This window comes from Bos javanicus, chromosome 17 (genome assembly GCF_032452875.1).
Source record: "Bos javanicus breed banteng chromosome 17, ARS-OSU_banteng_1.0, whole genome shotgun sequence".
NCBI lineage: Eukaryota > Metazoa > Chordata > Mammalia > Artiodactyla > Bovidae > Bos > Bos javanicus.
The window spans coordinates 61,210,181-61,231,194 of NC_083884.1; the positions used below are offsets into that span (position 1 = coordinate 61,210,181).

General features: G+C 53.7%; 1 protein-coding gene across 3 annotated transcripts in view; it reads left to right on the forward strand.

Moving 5' to 3' along the window:
• The window catches only part of RBM19 (RNA binding motif protein 19), a 120,631-nt gene that overhangs the window by 15,824 nt on the left and 83,793 nt on the right, over positions 1-21,014 (forward strand). For all 3 annotated transcript variants that reach the window (XM_061384917.1, XM_061384918.1, XM_061384919.1), the window contains 6 exons: positions 2,437-2,637; positions 4,271-4,400; positions 10,778-10,950; positions 11,786-11,846; positions 15,707-15,786; positions 17,636-17,691. In XM_061384917.1, the coding sequence (XP_061240901.1) occupies positions 2,437-2,637; positions 4,271-4,400; positions 10,778-10,950; positions 11,786-11,846; positions 15,707-15,786; positions 17,636-17,691 (701 nt within the window). The remainder of the gene's footprint in view (positions 1-2,436; positions 2,638-4,270; positions 4,401-10,777; positions 10,951-11,785; positions 11,847-15,706; positions 15,787-17,635; positions 17,692-21,014) is intronic.

Genomic DNA, 21,014 nt, shown 5'->3' on the forward strand with positions numbered 1-21,014 from the left:
CATAAAGATGGCCAAAGGCACATGAAAAGATACTCAGCATTGCTAATTATTAGGTAAATGCAAATCAAAACTGCAATCAGGTATCACTTGACACTAGTCAGAATGGCCATCATCAAAAAAATCTCCAAACAATAAATGCTGGAGAGGCTGCGGAGAAAAGGGAACCCTCCTGCTCTCTTGGTGGGAATGTAAATTGGCACAGCCACTATGAAGAGCAGCATGGCGGTTCTTTTAAAAACTAAAAGTTGAGCTACCATATGATCCAGCAATCCCACTCCTGGGCATATATCTGGTTACTGCTGTTCAGTCACTAAGTTGTGTCCAACTCTGTGACTCCACGGACTGCAGCACGCCAGCTTCTGTCCTCCACTGTCTCCTGGAGTTTGCTCAGATTCATGTCCATTGAGTTGATGACGCTATCCAACATCTCATCCTCTGCTGCCCCCCTCTCCTTTTGTCGTCCATAATTTGAAAAGATTTATGTTAACATTCAGTGAAGCACTATTTGCGATAGCCAGGACATGGAAGCAACCGAAATGTCCGTCAGCAGATAAATGGATACAGATGTCCACATCTAGACTGGAATATTACTCAGCCATGAAAAAGAATGAAGTCATGCCATTTAGAGCAACATGAAGGGACCTGGATTATCATACTAAGTGAAATAATTCAGAGAAAGACAAATATGATATCACCTACCCGTGGAATCTTTAAAAAATTATGTGAATTAACTTACAAAATAAACAGATTCACAAACTTCCAAGAAAAGCTTACAGTTCCCGGGGCGGGGGATGTGGTGGGGAGGGATAAATGAGGTTTTGGGATTGACACGTACACACACCACTGTATATAAAATAGATAATCAACAAGGGCCTTCTACTGGAGGGCTCCCCGGTGGTCCAGAGTGGTTAAGACTGCATGTCCACTGCAGCGGGAGTGGTTTTGATCCCTCGTTGGGGAACTAAAACCCCAAGTAGTATGACCAAAAAAATGCCAAAAAGTACCTACTAGGGACTTGCCTGGTGGTCCAGTGGTTAGGCTCCATGCTTTCACTGCAAGGCACATAGGTTCAATACCTGGTCTGGAAACTAAGATCCCACAAGCCACATGGCCAGAAAATAAACACAATTTAAAAAAAAAAAAAAAAAGGACCTACTGAAGAGCACAGGAAATTCGATATTTTGTAACTGCTTATATATGGGGAAAGACTGAAAAAGAACGAATGTATGTATAAATGAATCACTTCACTCTAACCTGAAAACTAACACAGTGTTGTAAGTCAGCTGTGGTGGTGTTTAGCTGTACAGTCATGTCCGACTGTTAGTGACCCCCCAGGCTCCTCTGTCCATGGGATTCTCCAGGCAAGAATCCTGGAGTCGGTTGCCATTTCCTTCTCCAGGGAATCTTCCAGACCCAGGGATTGAACCCGCATCTCCTACATTGGCAGATTCTTTACCGAGTATACTCCAGTATAAAACAAAGGAAAAGAAAATAGGCCTAGAGGAAAAGCACTTGATCAGAGGTTTCAAATTAGACCCGTGGCTGAGTTGAGACTTGTACCCAGATAGACCCCATGCCTGGAATTCTTCCTGTTAATTTTTTCAGCTCTTGCACTCCATCTGCCATTCATTTTTAAGAAAATAATTTCTAACGTTAGCCAGCTCATGCTGAATCAGTTTGCTTATGTCAACTTGATAGACTCTTTTCCCGGAATGATCCATGAAATGGGTGTCGTGTCCCCGTGAAAGGTGATCAGCTGAGCCATAGCCGAGGGTATGTCTCAAGGTCGGACACCTGGTATCTTGGTTTGGGTTCTTCCAAAAGCCAGTTCAGAGACAGATTCAAGCGCAGATAGTTCATTGAACAGAACACACAGGCAAGAACGGGCGAGGGGGCGGATGAGCCCAGTACAGGCTGTGCTGCTGGGGCGGCAGGCTGAGGCTTTCCCGGGGGGAACACTCACCCAATTCACATGGGAGTTGTCCCACCCAAGGGACTGGGGACGTACCAACTCCAGAGGACCATGGGCCGCTCCCACTCGGTGTTAACTCCTCACACGTGTGGCAACAGGTGATCTTCAGTTTCTGGCAGAGGCCCTGAGTGCAGGGATTCAGGTCCCGGCCCTGGCTGGAGTGTTCTGGAAGGTCCAGCTGTGGTGAGGCAGTGTCAGAATCTGCCTCGCCTCAGAAGTGGAGGGGCTGGAATTTGACCTGGCGGGGGAGGGGGGTACAACCCTGGAGCCCTCACCTTCATCCCTGCCCCTTATCCCCCTCCAGAGAGGGTAGGGTTTCCTGGGCCAGCTTCCTAAGGGCCTGGTACCCCAGGTCTCACGTGGGCGCCTGGTGTGGGTTTATCCACCCCTCACTTGCTGCCAGTGGGGGTCCAGTGAGTCCCTTCCATCGTCCCACCTGAGCTGTCCTGTCCCCCTCCCTGCAGGCTGCTGCTGAACGAAGCAAGACTGTGATCCTGGTGAAGAACCTCCCTGCGGGCACCCTGGCAGCTGAGCTGCAGGAGACCTTCAGCCGCTTCGGCAGCCTGGGCCGCGTGCTCCTGCCAGAGGGTGGCATCACAGCCATCGTGGAGTTCCTGGAGCCGCTGGAGGCCCGCAAGGCCTTCCGACACCTGGCCTACTCCAAGGTAGGGCCACCCGAGCCCCGCTTCCAGGAGGGGACAGAGGGAGCTGACGGATGGGCCATCGTGGCATAGACCTTAGACCCGGCGTGTGCTGGAAACCACCGTCACTGTCGGGACTGCAACTGTCACCCTGCCCCTGGGAGCACCTTTGGATGGGAAATGTGAAAGGCAGGCTCCACACATCCCCCGGGAAGCCTGCCTTGGTTCCCTGCCAACCCTGGGCCCCTCAGCTTTCTAGTGCCCCGTGAACTTGACCATCATCCATGCTGCTTTGGATGGCTTGTACCTACGATTAGTTGAAAGCCAAAAGGCAGGCTTCCTCCTTTTGGTGTATGCTAAGTCACTGCTGCTGCTGCTGCTGCTAAGTCACTTCAGTCGCATCTGACTCTGTGCGACCCCGTAGACGGCAGCCCACCAGGCTCCCCTGTCCCTGGGATTCTCCAAGCAGGAACACTGGAGTGGGTTGCCATTAAGTCACTGCAGTTGTGTCCAACTCTTTCTGACCCCGTGGACTGCAGCCTGCCAGGCTCCTGTGTCCATAGGATTCTCCAGGCAGGAATACTGGAGTGGGTTGCCATGCCCTCCTCCAGGGGATCTTCCCAACCCAAGGATCGAACCCATGTGTCATGTCTGCTGCATTGGCAAGCAGGTTCTTTACTACCAGTGCCACCTGGGAAGCCCTTTGGTGATTACGGAAAAAATATATGTATTAGTGTATTCCTTTCTGTGGTTGCCATGATAACACTAATTTAGTGGCTTAAAAGAACAGAAATGTTTTCTCTCACAGTTCTGGGGGTCTGAACGCTGAAACCAAGCTGTTCAGGGGCCAAGGGTCATGCTCCCTCTGAAGGCTCTTGGAGGTGGGGGCACGGATCTTTCCTGGCCACTTCCAGCGTTTGGTGGCTCCAGGCAGCCCTTGGCTTGTGTCTGCATGACTCCAGTCTTTGCCTCTGTCCACACAGCTTTCTCCTTTTCTTCAACTGAGATCTTCCCTCTCCTTTTCTCTTACAGGAACTCTTGTCATTGGATTTAGGGCCCTCCCAAATAATCCAGAGTGACCCATCTCAGAATCATTTACTTAGCAAACACTTTTCCACATTCAGAGGTTCTGGGAGTTGGCACATGGACTTACCATTGGAAGGGCCACCATGCAACCCGCTGCAAGAAGCTACTGTCTATCAGGCTCTTCAGTGCTTTGCAGACCGTTTGTCTTGTTTATCCTTAAAAAAAAAAAAAACAACCCTCTGCACGTACACGTGTGCACGAGCACGGTCTGTGAGTGTGAGTCTGTGGAAGGAGAGAAAGCTGGCTGTCCCACGGCCTGCTGTACTTCCTCCAGGGGGCTGCCCTGTGTCTATGGTTCTGCCCCCAGTTCCGCTTCCCATTCACACCCCGTTAGAGAAGGTTGAGGGGACACAGATGTGTCCAGTGACAGCAGATGCTCTGACTTCTCCCCTGAACCCCGAGGTGCAGCAGCGGCCCCCTGTTCTCAGGGCTCAGGCGGCACATAGGGCTCTAGGCTGTGCCCCTCCTCCTGACTCCACTCCCTGGGGTCAGGGAAGAGGGTCACCATACTCTGAGCCTCAAGCTCTTGGTCTCTGTTGTGGACTGAGTCCCTCTCCCCGCTTCTCTGCAGTTCCACCACGTCCCCCTTTATTTGGAGTGGGCTCCAATGGGCGTCTTTTCCAGCCCAATCCCCCAGAAAGAAGAACCCCAAGATGCACCAGCGGAACCAGCGGGAACAGACAGGATGGAGCCAGAGACCGGTGAGAGCTGGGTCTGAGATCACGGTGTCCTGAGGCAGCAGGCAGGGGAAGGACGGAGGGCTGGGGGCAGCACCAAATTGTGTATCAGGTATTTGGTTGAAAATTTTTTTCATCCTGAGACTGGTGGGTGGGTGCCCGACTCTTGGATTTTATAGGCACAAAAAATGTCCTTAAAAAACAGAACATAAAAATGATGGGTATGGTTAAGGTAGGCTGACTTTTTTTTTTAATATAAATTTATTTTAATTAGAGGTTAATTACTTTACAATATTGTATTGGTTTTGCCATATATCAGCATGAATCTGCCACAGGTATACACGTGTTCGCCATCCTGAACCCCCCTCACTCCTCCCTCCCCGTACCATCCCTCTGGGTCATCCCAGTGCACCAGCCCCAAGCAACCAGTATCATGCATCGAACCTGGACTGGCAATTCGTTTCATTGTGAAAGGGGAAAAAAGGCAGGTAGAATCTATTAGGAGCGATTCAGAACAGAGCAAGAGAAAACAGCCTTCTAGTTCATACATCTGCCAGGATAGGTGATCCTGGCTGTTGGGAGAGATACTCAGTCTCTGGGTCCTTGGGATGGTATGGCGCCCTCTGGTGTCCAGTGACTGCAAAGGCAGGAAAGGGGAGGGACCTGAGACCCCACCGGCTTCACGCTTGGGTGGGGAGGGGGCGATGCTGGTGCTCAGCAGCACAGCTCTTCCGTGTCAGCCCTGTTGTGCAGATTGAATTGTAAGACAACTTGCTGACCCTGCTCCCTGAATGTCAGGAGTGTCCCGTGTAATTGTAATGTCCCCTGCATGCCAGGTGTCCTCTAGGGGACAGTGCAGCCCTCGATTGAGAACCACTTGGTCAGAGGCCTATGATTCCGTCCTAGAATCTGAGATCTTTAGAGGGGACCTGGCAGCCCCTTAACCAGACAGTAAGATCTTGCCTGGGGACCTCCCTGGTGATCCAATGGTTAAGACTCCAGGCTTCCACTGTAGGGGGCATGGCACAGATTCTATCCCTGGTCAGAGAACTAAGATCCCATGTGCTACACGGTTTGGCCAAAAATAGATAAATAAAAACGAGAAACAGTTTTTTAAAAAAAGATCTCGCCCATCGGTAATATCCCTCCTCCTTACCCCCATCTTATCATCAGGTTGCCGGTTTATTCAAATAAGGATTAAAGAACTGCATCTCCCATCTACCCCTAATAAAAGAATGGGTGTTATAGGAGTGGGAGAAGTGAGCAGTGGGAAACAAAATTCTCAGATGAAAGAACAGCCGTTTAACTGAATAGACCTTGCTGGTCACAAACCTCCCTAAGCAGTCTGCATTTCCCAGTTCGCCCTGGATTGGTAAAACCGCCTTCAGGACCGGCCCAGTCGCTACAAGGCATTGGGAGCCCCTGGACAAGAAGCCTCGTTTCCGTTAGGAAGGAAAAGTCCTCAGTCTCTGCTTTGTGGGGCCCCCAAAGCACCCCTCCCCATTGTGGTTACCAACCATGGATACAGATCTTTCAGAAGTCCCTCAGTAGCCCCCGTCTGTGAGTTATTTTTGTCTACAGATTGGATTAGCCTTCTCTTCCAACCTGCTTATGCTCTCTTCAAAAGGAATTTTCTTTATGTAATCACAATTTCTTCTTAATCAGCCATCAGCCTCAAATTATCGTCAACTTTGATTTTTCACTTAAGTTATTAAACTTGGACGTGACTCTTGTTTTTTGTCCAAAAGCAAGTCCTCCTTTAGAGCACGGATTTGCCAGGAGTGAGGGTCCTGGGAACAGACCAGCGGAGGCCTCTCCCTGCCTTGGTGGGATCGCTGAGCGTGGTGGCTGCTGCCACGTGGCTGCACCCTTCTACACCTGTCCTGGTGCTCCCCTCCTGTCTCGCCATCCTTTTCTTCTGTGGTGCTCGTCACAGTTTGTATTTATCCTGTCTATTCATTTGTTTCACTTGCTTAACATCCATCGCTGCTGGGTGCCAAGCACCCCGTGGGGCCCCAGGCATAGGGTGGCTCAATGAGTGTGAGTCGAAGGAGTGAATAAATGCAGGAAAAGGGATTTCTGTGCGTCTCTATCTCCGCCTGTGAAAAGTAGGGCCTGGGTCATCCTTGTCCTGTGTCCCGAGCCCCAGCATGGAGTAGAGCTTGGTGACATTGGAGGATTTGTGCTCCATCGTTAGTTCAGCCTCAGCATGTGGCGCCATCCATGGCCGTCATCGCCGTGGCTCCCCTCATGGGTGCCGATTTGCACCCACTCCTTCACCTCCCTCTTTATTTAAAATTAATTAAGCTTTGGCTGTGCTAGGTGGTGGTTGCTGCACGCGGGCTTTCTCTATTTGGGGCACATGGGGGCTACTGTTCATTGCGGTGCTCGGGCTTCTCATCGCGGTGGTTTCTCTTGTTGCAGAGCACAGGCTCTAGGGCCTGTGGGCTCAGTAGTTGGGGCTCATGGGCTTAGTTACCCCGAGGCAGTATATGAAATCTTTCCCGATCTGGGATCGAACCCGTGTCCCCTGCATCGGCAGGCAGATTCTTAACCAGGGGACCACCAGGGAAGTCCTCACCTCATTCTTAACTTTGTTGCAAACGCTTATCACTTTCAGATGTGCGTTGTTACGGCTTCACTTCCTGTCTGTCGGACTCCCTCACTAGCCGTCCATCCCACAGGGCGGGCGCCGCTTCTGCGCACTGCTGTACCCCAGCCCTTGGCAAAGCAGCGCCCAGTGTCTGGTGGGAGAGCAGGAAGTGGTTGCTGAGCAAGTCCACGGGCCAAAGCCTCATTTCCTCCCCGCCAGGCCCTGCACTAAGCACTCTGGGTCCTCAGGATTTGAGGCTCATGGCTCCTGGGGAAGTCTTTGTCTTCCTTGTCCTCTCCTAGCCCTGTGACCGGGCAGGCCACCAGCCTTCTCCGAGGCTGTTTCTGCATCTGTACATCGGGCAGGAGGCATTTGTGAGAGTGCGGTGAGAAGCCGCCCGTCCATCACCATTACTCTGACCCACATCCTGCCTAATTCAGCACCGTCAGCTGAAGCGGATGGTCTCGAATTCAGCCCTGAGCATCAGCCAGATGCCAGCTGCTGAGCTGGGGTGACCAGGATTTCCCCAGAAGCTCCCAGGCTGATCGGGAGACGGGGAGCTTTTAGGGGGTAGCTAAGATGTCACAGTCATAGACGTGGGCCCTGGACGCAGAATGTTCTGGAGCCCTTCAAGGGGAGGCTTTGCCAAAATAGTGTACTCTGGTCAGAAAGTAGAGGACTGCCCTGCCCACCCCCAGAGTGCAGGTGTTGAGCACACCAGACCAGGCCCTGCCTCCTGCGAGGGGCTGCTGTCCAAGGTCCTGCGGCCACTCACACAAAGGCGGCCTTGGCGCAGGGAGGAGGGAGCCTGTAGTTGTGGCAAATACAGGGGATTTGGGGCCAAGAAGTTGTGTGCGCCTGTGCTGATTTGAGGCCCCACTGAGTCCGGCGTCGTCAGCAGGCAGATCCCCACAGAGCTCATCTCCCGGCCTCCGTTCACCCTTTTTTGTTCCCTTTCTTACTCATATCACATACATGGTCCCTGAGCTGTTCGTTTTCAGCCGCTCCTCCCCCACGCCCACCCTCTACACACTGTCCACGAAGCTCCCCCAGCTCCCCGTCCCCTCGGCCCTGGGGACTCAGCCAGCCCCCAGCCCTGGATTTTCCCAGGCTCCCCAGGAAGGCAAGCAGGAGGGGAATGGATGGAGGAGTTTTTGTTCACTGCCCCCCTCTCCCCTCCCCCTGCCCCCGCCTTCTTTTCTGCAAAGCCCTCCATTCTCTGTACCCGTCTCGAGGGAGGGGGACAGTGTGTTTTATCTCTCCACAACCAAGACCCTCACCTCCAGATAAAGGGCTCCGAGTGGGGGGAGGTCCTGAAAAGCTGCTTGCAACTGATAACAGTCTGTGCTGTCAGCCTTCCGCGCCCAGAGCCGGGAAGGGGAGGGAGCCACCGTAAATTCTGCGGCCCGATTATAATAAAGCCCCATGTGGCGACGCGTGACTGGATTTTATTGTGCCAACCACAGATGGAAGCATACCCCCTCACCCCCCGCCTCTCCCAGCCCCCTTCCACCCCACCTTGCTTTCCAAGCCTCCCCCCTGGTCCCCAGCACCCCCACCCCCAGCCCCTTCCTGCTCCTGCTTCTTCCCTCTTTTCCTTGATCCTGGTGAGGTTGTTGGCAAGCATCTATGTGGTTCATGATACATCCTTTCTCCTTCCCCATCTTCCTGTCCTCTGCCCACTGGAGGTCAGGGGAGGAAGTGCACTTCACAACGACCTCTGGCTTCGTCCTTGGCCATTTGCGCACCTCTCTAGACCTGGGCGTGGGCCACAGCAGGGCCTGGACACCCGGGGAGGAGGAAGCCCTTCCCAGGGACGTGGCCGGCAGAGACACAGTCCCCTGGACTCAGAGCTGTGGCACCCGCTGTTCTCTACAGCCTGCCATGGGCCAGCCTGCTTCTCAGGGCCATCGGCCTTCAGAGTTGGGGATTCACAGCGTTTCCCCCTGGTCCACTGTTCTAACTGGGCTTCTGTGCATTAACTCTCGTAACTGTGTGATTGCTCTTCCCCTTTTCTGAATGGAAAGAAGGAAACACAGAAAGGTTGAGTGACTTCTACCAAGTCCCACATCTGGAAAGAGCCAGGCTGTGCCCCACAGCCACCAGCTCCAAGGTCTGTGCCCTTAGCCATGAGCCTGCAGCTTCTTGTGAAAGCTCCGAGCACCCGTCCATAACTTGGGTCCATCTTCCCACACGGCAGCCGTTGGCTGGTGCCAAGAACAGGCTGCCACTTTAAATGGCCGTGAGCTCTCCTGGTTACCATCAATCCCACCAGTCTTTTCTGCAGAAAAAAATTCTTTTCAGTTAGTCTCCCATGAACCTCTCTCCCAACCTGAAGATGCCTGGGGTTTAGGGTTCAGATGCAGCGACTTCCAGGACTTTCTTCGGGCCCCTCCCATCTATGGTGATGTGTCACTGTGGTCGGCAATGGGATAACGTCCTCACAGTGCCTGGCCCAGCCCATGCACGCAGTGGGGCATCTGATCAGCATCTCTTCCTTTCTCCTTTAATCTCCAAGACATCAGGCACAAGGAGAGCCAGTGGGGCGGGTGTCCTTCAAAGCTGAAGGTCATGGTGTTCTTTCCAATTGAAGTTCTCATTCAGAACCTGGAGTCTTAGCCTCTGCATAGCTTTCTTCCCCGTCATTAACAATACTTTTTTTCCACCCCGCTTTGCTTTGAAAGTTGAGTTTTGAGGACAAATGGCCACCCCACGGAGTCACTTGTTGGATAAATTGTGTGAGTTTCTCGGGTAGGGGAGGGAGCCTTCATGTAGATTTCTTCTTTTTTGTCCTGGAGCGAGAGTCTAGATTCTAGGTTCACCTCCAAGGGAGTGCCAACAGCAGAGGCTGCCCGTTCAACTGATGTGGAATGGCAAAGTCCTCACTGTTGCTGTTTCCATTAGGACTTGAAAGGGTTGTTTCATGACAAAGTGGTTGAAGTTTAATTAGGACTGGCTGGCAGTGGGCTTGCATCAGAAAGGGCCAGGGAGATGGGGATGGCTCTGGTGCTCAGCATGAGGATACAGGGGACGGATTTGAAACCCCAGCAGCTCCCTTGGGCTTGAACTACTTGAATGCAAGTGTTCATAAGAGAATGGAGGGTCCCCATTGTGTGCAGGGCTCAGACCTGGGGTGGGGGAGGGAGCCTTGGAGAGGTGGTGATGAACTGCCTTGGAGAATGGCTGAGATGAGGTTTGATTTCCCCGGGGTGGTGGTGGTTGGCGGGGGTGGGGGTCGGTATGGGAGGAGCCTCTAAAATCTGTGGGGGAAGGGTGATTGTCCCCAGACCCTGATCATGAAAGAAACTAGGGAGGTTGACCCAAGTAGAATACATTTCCCAGCAGCATAACTTCTCAGGAGGTCCTGATGCGACTCTCAGCCTCAAGAGGCTTCCACACTCACCACCAGGGCTGACCAGTGGCCCAAGTTGCAGCCATACACCCACCCTGTAACTCACAACCTCACTCTTGCCCTTCCCTTCCCCTGCAATGCTGTTCCTTCAGACGAATGTTGATTCGTCTAAGTTAGGGCTCCTGGTTTTTGGTCTGTGCTGCATACTTTTTTCTCTTGAAGACAGGAGCAGGATAGTTTCTCCCCTCCCCAACTTTGCCCCCCAAGAGTTGCTAAAACCCAGCATGAGCCAGAGTCTCCGAGTCCTGTCCCTTCCTGACGCTGGCCACTCAGAGACAGAACCCTCTTGATCCCCCTTGGTCTAGCAGGTTCTGTGCTTTAGGTCCTGGTGCTTAGGCAGGTAAGACATCATTTAATGGATTTCTTTTGTTGGGGGGGGGCGGTTGGCCTGTGCAGACGGTGAGACCCCAGAAGGTGAACAGCCGACGGATAGAGCAGCACACGACGCTTCAGCAAAGATGGAGGAGGAGGAGGAAGAAGAGGAGGAGGAGGAGGAAGAGAGCCTTCCCGGGTGCACCCTGTTTATCAAAAATCTCAACTTCGACACCACCGAGGAGACGCTGAAGGGAGTAAGTGACTTCTTGGCCCAGAGGGAATGGGTGGGGGTGGGACTTCCAGTCTGCTGATCTATCCCTGTGGTCCCTGCATCTGTTTCCCACTCCCCACCCCCTCGCCTGGAAGCAAGACCTGCGGCAGCGTGTAGATGAAGAACCTACAGCCACCCGCTTGACTCTTTTGCTAGGCTGTGTGGTGGACATCTCACCCAGAGATTTGAGCCATGGCCAGACCAGTGTGGGGGCTGGGAGGGGCATCCGCGCACGTGAGACACAAGAGAGGGCCTGTTGGGGCGTCTGGGGAGGCGTACGCGGTGTGAAAGCTGTAGTCAGAAGACCGGGCCCCTCCCCACTTGGTGTCTGCGAGGTTGACATAAACGCCAGGCCAGCGCAGTCTCCTGGCTTGGCAGAGCCAAGCAGGGGCACAGCAGTGAGCACGTCAGGGGCAGCCCTGCGAGGAGATCCTGATGGCCGAGAGTGTTGCATTCATAGGAGGGGGCAGAGGGGAAGACGATGGGGAACTCAGCAGCCTCTGCTTTTACTCTCGTCCTCCGCACGCCTGCGGTGACCTGGGTCCCCTCCAGCTTTCAAGTCAGTGGGCCCAACCTTTTTGACACTAACAACCAAATTTTGTGAAAGACAATTTTCCCATAGACCAGGACAGAGGCCATGGTTTCGGGATAGTTCAAATGTATTTCATTTCTTGGGCATTTTTATTTCTGATCTAATACTGCCGCTGATCTGACTGGAGATACCGGTCCACGGTCTGGAGGTTGGGGACCCCTGTTTCAAGATGCGCCTGCACCAGTCGCAGGATTAGCTGGTGACACATGCCGACCTTCTCTTCCAGGTGTTTTCCAAAGTGGGTGCGGTGAAGAGCTGCTCCATTTCCAAGAAGAAGAACAAAGCAGGTATTCCACACGAGAGCTCAGTCAGAGAGAAACAATTGTGAAGGAAATGGTGTTGCTCTGGGTGGGGGGTGAGGGTGCCTCTCGCCCACTGATTCTGAAGGTCTCCTTTCATTTTGGAGCATTGCCAGCCCCACACTCTCCTGTCTGGCTCGTCCAAAATGGTCCTCGTTTCTAGGTGCATGGAGACTCGCCATTTCCAACGGGAGCAGCCATGCACATCAACTTCTCCTGAGTCGAGACCCTTTGCCACCCTGGATTGTCAGGGGTGGTTTCGGAGCAGGGCTGTTAGGGGGCTGGCAGGGTTGACCCTGTTCAGCGGCAGACACCTCTCCATCCTCCCAGCATCTCTGTGCTCCTGGAGGATCTTCCCTCCAGGGAGGAGCAGGAACCAACCCACCGTGGGCTTTCCCACTTCCCTGCCAAGACCAACCACTCAGATGTGGAGCACCTGAAACACTCCACTGAGTCATCAGCCACACCCCTCACTGGCCTTGGGGTGCCTCGGCCAGGCAGACACCACCTTCATCCCTCCAGTCCACCTTGGGCATTCTGATGAGTCCCTTGGCCTCTGGTCTATTTTTCTTTTCCAGCCCTGGCTTCCTACAGATGATGGACAGGCCCTCGGCCCTTGCTTTTTTTTTTTTTTTTTTTTTGCAGTCACAGAGTCCCTGTCCCTTCAATTTGGGGTATTTGTAGGGATACCATGTGGGTCAGCCCACGACTGTGTCCTAAGAAAAAAATGAGCTAGTGATGAGAGCCCGGGGGGCCTGGCTGGACAGGAGCCTAGCCAGGGGTTCTCCACGTCAGATCGAGACTCAGAGAGGAGGGAGACGGAGCAGTTAGTGGGGTGTGTGGCTGAAGGAGGCAGCAGAGGGCTGTGGTAGCAGGTCGGGAATGTACTGACGGGGCAGAAGATGCTCCTGGAAAGGTAGGTGGATTCCACATCACAGAAGGCTTCCTGCTGGGGAGAGGAGTCTGGGCTTTTTCCCAGAGCCACCTTGGAGGGTTTGAAGCAGACACGTGGCACAGGCTTTGGGGCATTCCCCCGTATTGGTTTGGGCTGCCATCACAAAGCAGGAACCAGGAACCAGGTGGATTCCACCGCAGAAGTTCACCCTCTGGTTCTGGGAGCCAAAAGTCCAGGATAAAGGTGCAGGCAGGGTTGCTTCGTTCTGAGGGCTGTCAGGGAGGATATGTTCCAGCCTCCTTGCTCGGCTTGCAGGGGAAGGTCTTCATGTTCACGCGGCATTCTCCCCGTGTACACCTATCCACCCGCTCCCATCACCACTTTTTTTTCTCATAATGACACCAGTCTTAATTGGATTAGGGCTTAGCCTGATGCCACTAAGTCACTTCAGTCATGTCCGACTCTTTGAGACCCCATTGACTGTAGCCCACCAGGCTCCTCTGTCCATGGTATTCTCCAGGGAAAAGTACTGAAGTGGGTTGCCATGCCCTCCACTAGAGTATCTTCCCGACCCAAGGATTGAACCCGCGTCTCTTAGGTCTCTTGCACAGGAGAGTTCTTTACCCCTAGCACCACTTGGGAAGTCTAATGACCTCATCTTTAACTTGGTTATCTCTGTAAGGAACCTGTCTCCAAATAAGGTCGCATTCAGAGAGGCAGAAAGTAGGACCTCAGCATACACATTGGGGGGTCGGGGGATAGGCCACCATTCAAACCATGACATCCCTGTTCCTGCGAGAACTGCATACATAGTTTAGGCTACAAAGGAAAGGCTACAATGTAAGCATCAGGTGAACAACAAGAAGGCTGTCTTGTGCCGGATCAGGAAAAGAGGTGATCCCTGAAGTCTGGGGCGTGAGTCATGCTGGCAGAGGGGTCGCCCACTCCACCTGAGGCTGTTCCTGCTGGTTTTGGTGTCACTTGGCCCCTCTGGAGCCTGCCTCCCGGCCCCCCAGAACACCCTTCAGCTTTAGAGCAGTTATCTGGTCTTCCGGTGTTGTGAGCAGCTCTCAAAATCTACACTGTCTTTCAAGAGTCTCTGTTTGAGAGCCCTGCTCTCTGGGGCTCATCCATCAGTGTCTGTTACCAGCGAGGGGCTCCAGAGGAACCAGAAAGCTGGCTCAGCTGGGGTCATCAAGGGGACAGTTGTAATGAAGGGGGCAAGTGCCTGGACGTGGGCTGGGCTGAGACCCACAGGGAATGCTGAGGCAGTGGGTCCTGTGGGAGAGCACCCCTCCCCTGCTGAGCTCAGAGGCTGTCGGGGAAAGAGTGTGTGACCAGAGCCGTAGAAGAGGGGCCCCCAGGGACTTTCCTGGGGATGGAGGGCGGGCAGGGGGTGAGACTCCATGCTTCCAGTGCAGGGGGCTGGGGCTCAACCTGGTCAGGGAACGAGATCCCCCATGCTGCAACTAAAGGTCCTACGTGCCGCACCTAAGACTGAATGCAGCCGAATAAAGAAGTACTCAGAAAAGAAGAAGAAGAGCCACCAGCAGAGCCAAGGGTGTGGATTGGCCACTGGTGCTGCCAGAACACACCAGAGCACAGAGACAGTGGAGTGCTTGGAAAGAACCAGGGCCCTCAACGCGCTCTCCTCCGCCCACCCATTTCAAATCAGGGTTTCCCATTGGCTAAACCCGACATGAAACCAGAAGGCCAGGGAGCCCAGGTTGTACTGTCTGTGGCCGTCAGCCTCCCAGGGCAGGAGAAGGGCGGAATGGGTCTGCACAGCGTCAGTGACTTGGTGACGAACTTGACTTCGTGTATTTGCCGTTCACTCGATGCACTTTTTAAATAGCCTGTGTGCACAGACACCCCTCACCCACCACCCACACCCTTGACCCTGAGAACAGAGTGCACACAGATCCTCTGACACACAAATACTGGAAGTCCCCACAGGGCAGTGCAGCCCATCAGCCAGCAGTTCCGTCTGAGCCTCCCTGGTGTTGCCCAGAGAGCCATGCACATTTGGGTTGTTTGTGGAATGCCTTCCTGCCTTGGGCCCCCCCTGTTGTGACAACACGTGGTTGTGAGCAGAAATGCTCACACGCAGGGGCATGTGGCAGAGGGGCAGCCTCACAAAGAAGAAATGCAGAGATGAGGACCACTGAGCCAGTGATGATACAGCTTGGAACTTCCTTTGAGCCCATCAGCCTTGAGCCAGCCCTCTTTGAGTGAAGCTGTGAAAAAGAATACAGAATACAGTCAGTAATCGGCATCCCATTTTGTGTCAAAAGGGTGAGCTGTCAAGACAGAGCTTATTCGCATGTCCCCGCAGTTATACACGTTTATGTACAGGAAGCCAAATTCCCTATAAATGGTTGCACTGTCCCTGGCTCTCTGAACTCGGGACTCACGCCCCAGCAGTAGGGAGCCAGAGAGGATCTCATAACACAGTCACCCCCCCCCCCCCCATCCCAAGCTGATGTCTGAAACCTGGGAACCGGAGGTCCCTGGACGGTCAGGAACACTTGGGAGAGTAAGCCCCTAACACCCTTGACTCTGCTGCGTGTGTCCATTCTGTGTGTGACGTGTGGAAGCAGGGGACTGCCTGGGTAGAGTTTTTTGCTGCTTGGCCCAAAGGCGGTCATCCCTCCCTCTGGAAGACGGGATTCTATCACAAAGCTAATTATCGTGTCTATCATCTGTTAATTAATAGTCCACCAGGCCTCAGGTGGCAGCTCTGTAACCGTGTTGGCTGATTCTTCAAGACGACCAGTAATAAATGGCAGACCAGGGGCTGGGGTCTTCCTGGGAACCAAGAGAGGCATGAAGAAATCAGAGGGTTGAGGGGACGTCCAGGGGACCCCTGGGAGCCCTTGAACTTGGTCCGTCCTAGCTTTGTTTTCCTCCCCGCCGGGCACCCTGGTGCGACTCCCAACTCTCTTTCTTTCAGGAGCGCTGCTGTCCATGGGATTTGGGTTTGTGGAATACAGGAAGCCGGAGCAGGCACAGAAAGCTCTCAAGCAGCTCCAGGTAAGCAGGGAGTCTTGGCCAAGGTCTCCCAGAGGCGGCGCTAGGCAGGCGGTGGGGCCAGTGTCCTGTCCAGCCTCTGAGACGGAGCAGGAATGCAGGCAAGCGCACATCTTCTGAGGCCCTAGGCGACAGCGGCCTGAGGCCCTGCAGCTTCCTCCGCTCTCCCAGTCCCTGCGGTGCTCTCATTCACTCTCTTGATCAAGAAGAGCCTGGTTTGTGCCCGGCCTTCAGGAGACCGGTGAGCAGACCTCTGAAGAAGTAACACCAAGACCAGGTCGTGAGAAGGGCTCGGGTTCCCTGGCAGAAAGGGGGCAAGGGGCAGTGTTTGCTTGTGCACCTCCTTCTTTCTGGAGACCCCCTTGCTCCCCGCTATCACCTGTCACCTGTCCTGCCATGTGGGGTGGTGGCCAGGGTTGGGGCACTGCGGACAGGCTGGGCACTCAGCTTGTGCCTCTTGAATAGGCTTCTAAGTGCAGGGAGCATAGAAGGGCCCCACAGGGGTCCAGGATCCCTTTTAAACCAGTATTTGGAACAGCCCATGTCTGTCTAGGCTGGGCAGGCAGAATGAGATGGAGCTGACTAGGGCGGAGTTTACAAGCCAGGGCCGAGCCCCCTGGCTCCTTGTTCTGAGATGTGTGCTGGCTGGACTCTGGGTGGTAAGGGCACCCATACGGGGCCACCTCTCTGGGGAGCCGGACTTCATCATAGGGACCCTCGAGGCAACTGAGTCTGTCCCGGTAGAGCTTGCTGGTCAAGAGAAAGGCCTTAGGGGTTAAAGGAAATGGAACTGGGCGCTTAGCCCGTTTGATTGTTTTTGTAGACAGTTGTGTAGACTTCTGACAACTCTCTCCCTGGCCCAAGGTGACTCCCAACAGAGCTGAATTGGGTTTCGGTGGGGGTTGGGGCGGGGGTGGCCTCTGCTTCTCTGCTCTCCACCTCAGGTGCCCACGGGGCCAGGGTGGCCGTGTAAACTAGCCAGGGGCTGGATCACCCAGAGCAGAATTGCAGTGTCCCCCATCCAAAGGGGCCACGTCTTGGCCTCAGCCAGTTACTGCCTCACGGGCAGGTGGGCCCCAGCCATACCACATCTTCTCTGGTTTTTTGTTTTGTTTGGGGTTTTTTTCAAGAGACAGTGGAAATCCAGCTGTGTCGTTAGATGCCATGTACTCCTCTAAGTGGATTTCAGCTGTGCACGCCCAGTGGTCCGTCTTTTCTCACCCGTGTAATCCAGAAGTCTCAGATTCCCCCGCACACGGGAGAGTTACATTCTGTGCCTTGCTGTGTGCTGCATGTGGGCATGTTGCCCGCCACCCAGAGCCGTTTGTACAAGGCTGTGTGTGCTGTATTTTATGGGAGATTTAAAGGATTTTCAAGGGTAATTTTGCTAATACACCAGTTTTGCCTAAGGGACCCATGTTAGAGCCTCGCTTTAGAGACATCTCCGCTGTGATTTAGAATTTTTTTTTTTTTCCAAGAGCCTACAATTCAAACCAAACTCTCTCTTTGGAAACCAGACCGAAGGGGCTTACTTGGCCTGAAAATGCTTATAAACAATGGAAAATTCTGTGCCCCTCGAATGGCTTAAAGGTTAAGGCCATTCTTGGCTCCAAGAGGACTCCGAGGGCTGGGTCTCCATCACCGGCAGCTGCTGCCCACGCTCAGCAGGAGCCACTTCCGGAAGAAACCCTCATTGGTCCTTGACCCCAGCGGGCTTCTCTGCCCTGAAACAGTCAGCGCCCCCTGGTGTTGCCATTCCCCTTGCTCAGCCAGAGCCCGCTCCAGCAAAGGATGGGGCTACAGGCGCATGTTTCTAAGACAGAGGGACAGGCTGTGTTGTCTCCTCTCGCAGGGTCATGTCGTGGACGGCCACAAGCTGGAAGTGAGGATCTCGGAACGAGCCACCAAGTGAGTCTCCACCTCCGCACCCCCTGGCCCTTCCCTTGGATCTGAGCCTGTCCCTTTAGCCCTGATGCCGGTGCCTCAGAGGGCGTCTCACGGCCCTTTAACATCCTCCCCGACCCGACCCCTCTCACCTCTGGGGCCCCTTCCTGATCAAGGGGGTGCCCCACATGCCAGCTTCGATGCCCTTTCCCTGGTGAACTGGGATGGTGCCAGTCCCCGGAGTAGATACGTAATACACATTCATTACAACAGAAGGAAGACAGGCCAGAGAAGCAAGCAAAGCTGGCTTGTTCTTGCTGGTATCAGTGAGCCAAGGTAGAGTCAGCTGCGAATTGTTGGCACTTTGATGAACCAAAAGCAGCAGTTAAGACCTAGACGTCTTATTCTTTCCGTCTTTACGGGGCTTTCTTTCTTGGAGCCAGACAACAGTGCCCAGAGAGCCTCTGCTTAATTGGAAAAGAGGTTCAGTAGGCGTCAGAGATGGAAGCAGACCACTGCACTCAAAGACCAGTTACGTGAGCTAGTGGAGTCTTCTCGGGGATTAGTGTTGTCCTTGTGTCTTCACCCGCTCGCACATCCTCGTTGAACTCATACACCTGGAGTGCTTTGAACAGCGGCCGGCACGTAGGGATCAGACGTTCTCCTCGTCGTCCTTGTCAGAGCCACCCGCCCACCTCACTGTGGTCATTGAGCAGATTGGTTGCTGGTGAGCTCACCTGAAGCTGCTGCTGTTTCTTCCTTCTCTGTCTGTTTTTCTAATGCTACCTGTGAAGCCTGCCTAGGCCACATCTGGTGGTCTCGACCCAACCTGGTCCATGCCATGCTGAGCATCTTCAGCCAGAAGCAGGCTTGGTGCGGGAGCCCCCAGAAGCTAACAGAGGTTCCTGAGCCATGACTTAAGAGTGAGAGTCCAAGCTTTGAGCCCCGCAGCTTTGGGTTCTAATCCAGGGGGCTCCATGGCCTTGGGTAGGTGACTTTGCCCGTCATGTAAAATGTGAGAACCGGAGATTGTGCACAAAGCATTTAGCACATGCCCTGCACATGATCACTCAGCTAGTGGTGCTGGTCTTTTCTTCTCAGTCCCCTGACTCCAGGGAGTCAGGCTGAAGTCATCTTACAGGTTCTCAACTCCTAGGCCGTGTTTAGTCTTTCTTTCATTCAACCAAAAATTACAGAAAGTCTGCTGGGAACCAGACAGTCTTCTCAGGAGCTGGGGAGGGAGAATCCTTGGGTTTCTGAAGTGGTGCTGTTTGATAGACCCTTCTGCAGGGGTGGGAACATCCTGTGATGCTCTCTGCACTGTCGCCACGCATGGCGTTTGAGCGCTTGGGACATGACAGGTACCGCTGTGTTAGTTACCTGTCACACTATACCTGAGTATCCCCAAACTTGACAGATTAAAACAATAAACGTTTATTATTATCGCACAGCTTCTGAAGTTGAGGAATTCAGGAACACCTTAGCTAGGAAGTTCTGCCTTGGGGTCTCTTAGGAGGTCACAGGCAAGATGCTGGGCAGGGCTGCAGTCTCATCCGAGGGCTCAACTGAGGTTGACGGTTTTGCTTCCAAAGTGATGCCCTCACACGGCTGTTGCCAGGAGGCCTCAGTTCCTCACCACATTGGTCTCTTCCCTAGGCCTGCACGAGTGTCCTCACGGCACAGCAGTGGTTTAGCTCCAGAGCAGGTGATCCAGGAGAGAACAGGGAAGACGTGGCAGTGTCTTGCAGTGTCTCATATGACCTGGTTTCACAGGAGAGCAGGAGGGGCATAAATACCAAGAGGCAGGGGCCGTTGGGGACCACCTTGGAGGTTGGATGACCCAGCAGCTGAGGAGTTGAATGTCTTAATTTTGTGTCGTGTTAATTGCGATTTAATTGCTTGCCACATGCGGCTGGTGGCTACTGTGTTGAACAGCACAGCCCTAGAAGACAGACAGCAGAGAGACACACGACTAAATATGTAAAGGGACTTAAGACTCCGTGCTCCCAATGTAGAGGGCCCCGGTTCAATCCCCAGTCAGGGAACTAGATTCCACTTGCCACAGCTAAAGATCCCATGTGCTGCAACCAAAAACCCTGCATGCTGTGAGGAAGATAGAAAATCCCTTGTGCTGCGGCTAAGGCCTGGCTCAGCCAAGTAAAAATAAATGAAGTTTAAAAACCAAAAACCCCCAAGTGAATTTTTTTGACAGTAACGAGTGCCAGGAAGAAAAACAGCCAGGGGGTGGGAGTGGGTTGCTGTTTCAGTGGTGATGGGGAGGAGGTGACGGTGGATCAGACTTCAGATGAGTCAGAACAAGTCATTTTAATACCAGCTGCTGTTTATGGAGGGCTTGCCCTGTGCTGGGCACAGTGCAGAGTGTTTCGACACATCTTTCTCTCATTAAAACCTCAAACAATCCAACAAGGTTGGACGGTTATTAGGCCTGTGATACAGCCAAGAAAACTGAGACCCAGAGAGGCCAAGTGATAACTTGCTCAGGATCACACAAATTCTAAGTAGCCACGAGACTCGGACACTCAGATGGTCAACTCATGCCCCTGCTCGCCACCCTCCCCTGCCGCCACGGAGCGGAAGGTCTCCCTGGAAGAGCAGGGGGACAGGGTCCAGGTGGCCTTGAGCCTCAGGTGGAAAGTTTCCTCTCGCAGCCCTGGCCTGCCTCCGTGGTTAGAAGCTGCTTCAGGCCCCTCGTAGCTCAGTTGATAAACAATCCGCCTGCAGTGCAGGAAACCCGAGTTCGATTCCTGAGCGCAGAAGATTCCCTGGAGAAGGAAATGGCAACCCACTCTAGTATTCTTGCTTGGAAAATCCCATAGACAGAGGAGCCTGGCAGGCTACAGTCCATGGGGTCGCAAGAGTCGGACACGACTTAACGACTAAACCACCACCACCACCGGGCCCCTGTATGCTGTGCTTCCGATCAGTGATGAAATGTCTCTAGCAAGACCTGGGGAGCAGCCAGAGCCTCTCTGGGCACCTGCAAAGATACGGAGGAGACTGGGTTTGGGGTGAAACTGCCCCAGCTGCCCCCATCAGAGTTCATGAGTGCCTGCTAGTCCCAGATGAAGGGCAGCAGACACCCCCTGGGTGGGATGTGTCACCTGGACATCCACAGCTACAGCGGAGACGAGAATTAGGCTGCATGCCACCCAGGGAGCCCTCCTTCCCTTCCCTTTCCTCTCAGCTGCGTCCACACTGACTCTGTGAGTCCCTCACCTGAGCAGAGGAGGAAAGCATCAGGGCTGGTGGTGGGGGTGGTGGTGGAGTCAGCGGAGGGCAGCAGCTGTGCCGAGGTCCCAAATAACCCGAAGCCTTCCCCTGACCCA